The sequence below is a fragment of the Acanthisitta chloris genome, unplaced genomic scaffold (genome assembly GCF_000695815.1).
Source record: "Acanthisitta chloris isolate BGI_N310 unplaced genomic scaffold, ASM69581v1 scaffold27111, whole genome shotgun sequence".
Lineage (NCBI taxonomy): Eukaryota > Metazoa > Chordata > Aves > Passeriformes > Acanthisittidae > Acanthisitta > Acanthisitta chloris.
The window spans coordinates 14130-22815 of NW_008656913.1; the positions used below are offsets into that span (position 1 = coordinate 14130).

Consider the following 8686-nt stretch of genomic DNA (forward strand, 5'->3'; position numbering starts at 1 on the left):
GTGCTCTTCTGTGCATTGCATAAAAATATCTATAATCAAAACACTACATACAAATCTCAGTTTGGAATGAAAGAAGACATAAAGCACAAAAGTTGCTTATCTGCTTGAACTAGATTTGGTAAATGAGTAAACAATTAGGTGTTTCCTTCCTTTTCACCTCTTACATCCAGTAAGTAGTTCAAGCGCCCACTGAAAATTCAAAGCCATGAATCCAACCATTTAAAACATGTCACTCTAAAAACAAATGAGTCCTAGAAGAGTCCTGTTGAAAAACTTTTCCGAACAGAATAATTTTTAATGCCCTGCGAAACCACATGTAAAAAAATGCATAAACAATTGGGTTAAGTGTAGAATTTAAATAGCCAAACCAAACCAAAGCATCAAGGAGAATAGGAGGTATCACATAATTCATAAATGGATTGGTAGCTGTAAAGAAGAAAAATGGAGTCCAGCAGATAAGAAACACTCCCATTATTATGCCTAATGTCTTAGCAGCTTTCCTTTCTCTGCAGAATGAAATGTGGTGCTTCATTTCAAATTGCATCTTTTTTTTGCTAATTGCATGGATGGATCTTGCCTGCTTCTTGGCTACAGAGTATATTTTCCTATAGATACACAGCATAACAAATCCAGGGATGTAAAAAGACACTGTGGAGGCCACAACACCTGAAGTTTCGCTAAAAATGAGAAAGCATCCTCCTGCACAATGGACATGATTATAAATCTCTTCTGCCCCTCTCCAGTTTAGATCTAGAAAGATCATCCCAAAAGCAAAAGCAGCAGGGACCATCCAACTTATGAACACCATGACCAGGATAACAAAAGTATTTATCTTTGATTTGTATCTTAAAGGGTCACATACAGCATAGTAGCGGTCAATGGATATGAAGGAAAGATGGAAGATAGAAGCTGTGCTCAGCATAATGTCCGTGCTTGTGTGGATCTTGCAGAAGAGCTCCCCAAAATACCAGCAGTGCTCAACAGAGCGCACCATACTGCAAGGCATAATGAAGAATCCCAGCAGGAAGTCTACTGTAGCCATCGAAAGTATCAGGAAATTAGTAGGTGTATGGAGCTGCTTGAAATGTGATATTGAGATGATAACCACCAAATTTCCAATCACTGTGGCCAGAATGATGCAAACCATGAAGATATACATGGAAACACGGATACTGTTTGACCAGCTGCTCCTTATGCAAGAGGCATTTACAGATTCACAGCACAGTTGCATCCTTACTGGGGTCTGAAATCCACATGGGTTATCAGCACAGATACTATTTTTCCTAATGCTGATGCACATTTACAACCAGTTTTTCCTTTTCTATATGGGAAGAGCTGCAGGGAAGAAAAAAAACAAAAGTTAATTGTAAATTGGATGTGTAGGAAGTTCACACGTCATTATTTATGAAGGATGAAAGTTGTAATTACATGTAGTAGAATGATACTTTTATCATTTCACTTCTTTTGAAATGGGAATCAGCTTTGATGAAATCAACTGCAAAATGGGGGTCCTTACACCAGAACAGCAGAAACTACTAGAGGCCTGCTCTGGGCAATGTCTTGTCTAGTAGGCAGATGAGAAGTCCTTTTTGTTATTTTGTCTTTGTGTTTTCAGTCCTAGTATTCTTCATCAACATTGATTGGAGTCCTGTATCTCTCACTCTGCTCTTGAAAATCAGTAAACTTCGATTCTGAAACTCTCTCAACTTGTTTTTTGATACAGAAGTCTAAGACCTACAAATCTTCATGCACATGCTCAAGCTCTCCTCCAGCCCTGTCCTAATAATGATGACTGAAATAAATAAAATAGAATTATGAAGAAGCATACTTTTAAAAACTTGTTCTCCTACCTTTCTCCCTTCTTGCTGGGTAGAAGACTGCTCTTGATGCTTATTTGTTTTCTGCTAGTTAAGTGGCACTCCTTCCTTTCAAAGACCATCTCAAAAGGCAGCTGAGCCTCTTCACCACCATAACAGTTCCTGGTAACACAAATTTTGAGAAGACAAACTTTTAATCCACAATTGGAGTAGCCTCCAGAAACCCCCCCACATTGCTGGAGGATGTTGGTGTGATGAATAGCATTCTTGGCTGACTCAGGAGCAGCTGTTGATGTGAATAGTAGCTCGAACTGTTTATTTTGTCACCCACTTAGAGAACAAAATCATGGCTGTAACAGTCATACTTGTTTAATGGGCATTATTTATAGGTAAATTGAACTCATTTGAAGTACGTTTACTTGTTTGATTAAATGTTATGGTCACATTGTGAGCAGCTCAATACTATCTAAACAAAGAACAATAGGCACCATGTAGTCTCCCTTCTTTAAGCTTCTAAATTATAGCAAAATACATAAGTATAGGTAGGTTACAGCAGTATGTAAGGTATCTTTGGAAAGGTATATTGTGGACAGAGTGACACGATGTGTATTTACCAGCCTAGTTCCGATTCCTGAACAAACAGGTTTAATCTAACAGCCTTGTCAGTTAATAGCTATTTGCAAGACACAGCTACTGAAAAAGTGCTTAAAGTAAACACCTATTATTGGCTGTTTCAGACTCACAGATGAGAAGCATCAATTTTTTGCTCCACAAAGGACCACACAGCCCTTTAAAAGAGTGATCCTGCTGAGCATAAAAGAGTTATTATGGTGACCATTGGCTAAAGCCCAGTTATGCTGGGTACCTCAGGGGCACATGCAACAAGGTAGATTAAGATACTACTTCTTGCAAACTATTCTGATGACCAGGGTTGGGTGCTTTATTTTGTTATGTGCACAAAAATCAAAATGAATACAAACAATCTGGTTCTTTTATTTTTCTTGAGGTGGCACTTATAAACAGTCTGGGGTTCTTCTTGGTATAGGAAGAGAGTTTGCCAAGTAAAAAAAGTGCAGAAGCAATGATCAGGCTGAGTGAGAGACCACTTGGGACACTTGACAGGATATGTCAGGTTCAATTGCTCAGTTGGGGAAATGTAAAAAAGGTACGTTAGGTACCCAAAATACTGGTCTCTGAGAGAGGCCTTCACCCTTCTGAGATGCATAGCTGTGGGCCTTCCTTGGAGCCAGGCACTTCTTTTGGAGGAGTGGAGGCTTAGGCTTTGGTAATTAGAGTCTTGACACACATTTTATAGGAAGGTAAAATTTAATGGAACAAATCCATGTAGCCTTACTCTGTAATAAACCCATTGTTATAAAGAAGTTTGATGGTCAGCCCATCATGGGGACTTAGTCAAAGGCCATCCACGCATGCACACACTGCTCTCTTACCATGTCCTCTCCGTCAAGTGACTCACAGGCCAAAATTCAAGGGAATGATCTGGAAAGGCAACTCTGTTTCAAGTTTTTGTTTCAGAGACAGCTCCCCAGCAGTAATCAGCAAAACTCTGGGGGATCCCCTGGGACTGGGGAGCCTTTCCCTGCCCTGAGCATGTCTGCCCTGCTGCAGATGGGTGGGCAGCAGCCAGCTATGGAGTGTGGATTTAGCTCTGCCTCCCCCCTGGCCAGACTGCGAGTCTGGTCAGGGAGTGCTTCCCTCCAGTTCCTGACATGCACTAAAATTCAAGAACAGCTTGCCATTCTTCCTCTCACATGTGACATTTCTCCAGGAGGCAACCTGCTTGTTTTTAAACCTGCTGAGAACATGGAAGGGTTAGGAGTCCTCGGGGAGATGAAACAAAATGAAGAGTCAAAACCTGATGATGTCAAACAATATGTTGCAGGGTTATTATATTTATCAGGTGCCTCTATGACAGTTGTATATTGTCTGCCTGCACTGCGCTGTGCAGTTGACACTGGAATATGCTGATGGAGTTTCAAATAAGAATCTGAGGGCAGCCAGTTTGAGCACAGGTCTTTAGGACAGGCCATGTTTGCTCTCTAGCTGACTACTGAAAATGCCTATATACTTTAAAATAATTAAATTTATTTGAAAAAGAAAAAATGACACTCAATGACATTAAAGGTGAATTTTGTCCTTGCTAGCAATGTGGCTGGGTTCTCACCTAGACTTCAGCTCTAAAGAAGAACAGACTCATCTGTGGAGCTGGCCAGCCTTCCTGCTCCTACCAAAGTCATCTTGTAGTCAAGGGCTGCAAAACACCTAAAATGTACTTTGCAAAGAATATCGGGAGGTTGGGCTGGGGCTGGTTGGTGAGCACAACTGCCTACAGCAAGGACAGGACTGGCATGGGGTCCAGTAGGTACTTCTCCAGGCAGGAGGCTGCCTGTGGCTGGAACTGCTGGAGAGCACAGCAGGATGTCTCTGTCCAGACTGTTTTGGAGATGCCATTCATTTTTCTACCAAACACGAATCCACAGGCATAGTTCTTGGCATTCAATATTTCAATATCTCTGAATGCACCAGTTTGTACTGCAAGACCCATGCGCATTGGAAAGAAGTGAATCACAGATCTAGGGGAAGCTATGAGCACGGGGAGGGTGGTATTTCATGGTAGGTTTGCTGAAATTAAAGCAGATGTGGATCATGAAAATGTTCTCAGACTTGCTATTTATGATATAAAAGAGAAATATGTTGAGGTCTATTTTTGTGAGACCTCAAAGCACTTATAAATAGTCTGTGTTCAACAATCTTTTGAGTCCATAATATAGTAAAGTAGTTATACGCAAAAATTCAATTAAAAACTTTTCTATAAAATTGATGCCACGGCTCTTTTCTGAAAAACTCACATTTCTGAAATGAGTAGCTTTCAGATTGTTGGTAAACCACAAAAGAGATGTCACAATGTGTAGAATACCTTGGGTCACCCACATTTCTTATTTTTGTTTTTAAAACATAAAGTACTTAAAATGAAAAACAGCACAGAAGGGAATGGAAATAGCACTTTTGTCAGACATGAAACCTATCTGAAAAATGTATTGAAAAATTCTTGCATACTCCTTACACAAGACTGTGGAAGGGACACTGGAAATGGGAAGGAACAGAACAGGGCTCTGGAATGAGAACTGTTACCATGAAAAAAAAATTAAAAAGGCAGGACAGCTTTGATTCCTACTGTGATTCTTTTAGCTTGCATTTCTGTGGGTACAGCTTGGTTGTTTGTCAGAAAATATAATTTTACAGTATCCATTAGAAAAAGGAAAGTTTCTCATTTTTGTACGGTTCATTTTAAAAACTGTTAGTGAGGGGAACCACAGATTTATAACTACTGGAGGCTGTAAAGTGACTCAGTGGCTGCAGAGGAATTGAAAGTATATTACTTCAGTCCCCATTTATGCAATCTTCATGGGGAAAAAACCCTGCAACATTACAAAACAAGATCTTCCTAATTTTCCATTCATATGTTTGAAATCTAAAGGAAAATGGACAAATTCCCAACAAAGTATTAGTTTGAAATAATTATTTCGTTATTTGGGTTAAACAAGAACATGTGCCAACTACTAACCTAAATGCTGTTTCTGAAAACCTGGTGCAATTCCACTGACAACAGTCTGAAATTAGCCCAGATTTATACCAGAGGAATTTGAAGGAGAATAGATGAGATTATTTACCTCTAGATCTTTTCCCATGGTTTCTATTCTTAGCTTTCATGGAGACCATTACTTTTCCTTGCCAAGTTAAAATATCTGTTTATACAGAGCAATGTGATGTTTGTGCTCTTTCTCGAAGCATAGTGCTTAGGATGAGGACTATAAATCCAAATCCCAACATAAATGTAAATCTCTGAAATGCACAGAGGAATAAGAGATTCCAAGAAAATAATGCTTTTACAGTAAAGCAAAATGCATCCTTCCAAAGCCAAGACACAATCTCTGCACAGGGTGGGGGGATTCTACATATTTGGTAGCTCTACTAAGTAATGCCATAACGTAGTCCACTCCCTCCACTCAGCAGTGAAAGCTGCTCTGTCAGAGAGCAGCTCCAGAGCTCCCGAGGGCAGGAGCAGCCCCTTGTCTCTCGCTCTGGCAGAGTGAGTGAACCCCACCAGCTGCTGTGCAGGCGCAGAGCAGAGGCACACACAGAGCACAGCAGGTCCTTTATGCCTCTCCATTGCTCCTGTGCACCCATCAATCCTACAGGAATGAATTTAGAGCTGACAGATTTGTTGCTATTTGGTGGCCTCTCAACACTGACTTCAGCAAGAAGGAAAACACAGAGGCGAGAGGTGATGAGCGTTAAACAGGTATGATCCCTCAAATAGCCTCACAGAAAGTAAAGAGCCTTACTCTGAATTCAAAGCTGTGCCTGAAGAGTTTTGTCCCCTAGCTATGTTTCTCTTCCAGCTATTGGGAAAGGCTTTATAAATCATCCTCTCAGCCATCACCAAAACCATGTCACTGCTGGTGCTATTGCTGTTCATTATGGAAAGAACACAGTGATCTGTGCAGAATAACTACTTTTATCTTCAGCACTAACCATAGTAGATTAATCTCTGAAACAAAATAATATCCCAGATTAGCATATTAGCAAGCTCACCATATTTCTGACTGCATGACATGGAGATGGTACCTGCTCAGGAGCTATTTCCTCATCACGAACCAGTGTAGCCTGTGGATACAGCATGATAGTGACTCATCCCACATGAAGCTCCCAGCTGAGCATCTGCATGCTTGGTCTGATTGGTTTCCAGCCTGCCGGAAAAATCTCATCAGCAGGATGACGTAAATCTTAAATATTCATAAAAGATAAGCATGTAATAAATCTATTCTGGCACAAGCCACTAGCATATGCAAAGATTAAGCCACTTGAAGTAAGTCAAAACTAGACTCATGGAAAGAAGCATGCAAAATAAAAAGAAGTGTTCATTATGGTCAAGGTACAGATGGAGCTAGTAGCACTGAACTGTTTTTAAAAATGGCCCAATGTTTCATTCCCTCCTTTCAATTTTGTATAATGCTGACAAACCTTAACAATTTCAGTTTTCTTCGAGAATTTGTCTATCCCAGACTGAATATTTTCAAAAACCTCTAGGCAATACTTTGACAGTATCCAAGAACAAGTTTGATTAAAAACATGTTGTTTCCTTCTAATGAAAAAATTCTGCTAGTCATTTACTTACGATGCTCTGGTGCTTGTAAGCTTTGTAGCAAGGACTTAAGAGCTGTTTCTTTCCTATTTATTTATCTTTGATCATACCAGAGAACTGTACCTGCAGCTTGTTGACAGCATCTGCTATCTTCAAACACTAGGAGTTTTAGTATTGCAGTAGAACACAAGAAGGAGCATCCTTCTAGTAAGAATTAATCCCAGAGAGAACTGATCCACCTTGGACCAGTTTATGTTCATCATTTGGTGGGCTGTACTGGTGGGGATCCAGGCCTTTCAGCTCCTGCTCCTCTGAGGTTTCTCTGAGCCCTGAGCAGGACCTGTGGGGCTCAGGTTGCTACTTCTCCCTGGGGATTTGGGTTTCGGGTGAACTTGCAAATTAGGAAAGTATGGCACTGGTAAGGTGACACAGGGGACATAAGGCTGAGCAACAGGGACAATTCCTGGCGAAGTGAAGATCTTGAAATGTCACATTCTGGTCTGGAAATGTGGCTACTCTACTTGAAGCCACTGCAACCTAAAATAGATAATAAAGCCTTACATGTCAATAAGCAATCTCCTGTAGCCATTCTCATGGACTGTTCTCAGTTGCCTCTCACAAGCGCTGGATTTGACTACAAAAGGCACATGCCATTTTCCTAGAAATGTTGAACAAATTTGACTGTTTTTAACTGCCCATTTGCAGCAGGCTGCAGATGCCAGTGCTACTGCACCATGGGCCATTTTTAAGGGGGGGACCTGCAGGAAGCAGTGATGCTGTGCATGCACATCACTTGTATCACAGCACTGCAGAAACAGCAACTCAACTAGTACAGAAACTACCACTGTCAGAGGCTGTACCCTTTCATGCCTACCCTCTGCTGCCCAGTCTCAAGAAGACATGCCTGGGTAGCCCATTTTTTTTCACCAGAAAAGCTTCATTTATCTTCTCAGTAGGTGCTGTATATCATTTGAATATTGGGCCACTGAAGAAGAAGTAAGGGTGCACTGGAGTCAATTTGAATTTGATTTATTACTTGTTATCAAGTTCTCACTTGCTAGCTATTGCCTGTCCAATACCCATGACACTGAGAGGGAATAGATGGCAGCAGCAGGAGGTTTAGCTCTTAAATGTGCCTCTACCAGTTTGCATAAATTTCTGATCATGCAGATGAGGATTGGTGAAGAGAAAGTAAATATCTCTCTCTTCTTGTCTCCACTGCCTCCCATTTTTCAGCCCCTGTGAGTCCATTTTGCTTTTATCTGCAGTTGTTACTGCTTCTCCCTTCCACACTGCAAATGTTTGTAAGCCATCAAGATACTATTTAATGATGAGCCCTGGCAAATCAAGGAGGGATTCAGGTAACATCCTTGATGACAATATGGGCAATGATCTGTAAGAAAAGACTCAGGAGAAGACAATTGGCATTGTAAGATTCTCTTGGCAAAATGCAAGAGTGGTTACATTCAGGGTTGCACAACCCTCAAATGCAAGAGGTTTCTGCTTCTTGTTTAGTCTAATGCTGAACTTGGAAGAATTCCTGCAAACAGAGGTTAACATGAATAAACAATCTAAAAGGCCTAGTGTAACGTTAAAGATAGGCTCAGAAACTCTTCCACAAAATAAATATTTAAGCCTGTTGCTAGGTAATGATGATTGATCAAATATAAGTTATTATATGTATATATATATATGTGTGTGT

The 8686-nt window shown here is 40.6% G+C and overlaps 1 protein-coding gene across 1 annotated transcript; it reads right to left on the reverse strand.

Moving 5' to 3' along the window:
• Window positions 1-795: 795 nt before the first annotated feature.
• On the reverse strand, window positions 796-2730 carry LOC103811545 (trace amine-associated receptor 1-like; the record flags this gene model as incomplete). Its single annotated transcript, XM_009084526.1, has 2 exons — window positions 796-1122; window positions 2694-2730. Coding segments are annotated over 2 exons (364 nt in total), but the record flags the coding sequence as incomplete, so codon positions are not given.
• Between the last annotated feature and the right edge of the window lie 5956 nt (window positions 2731-8686).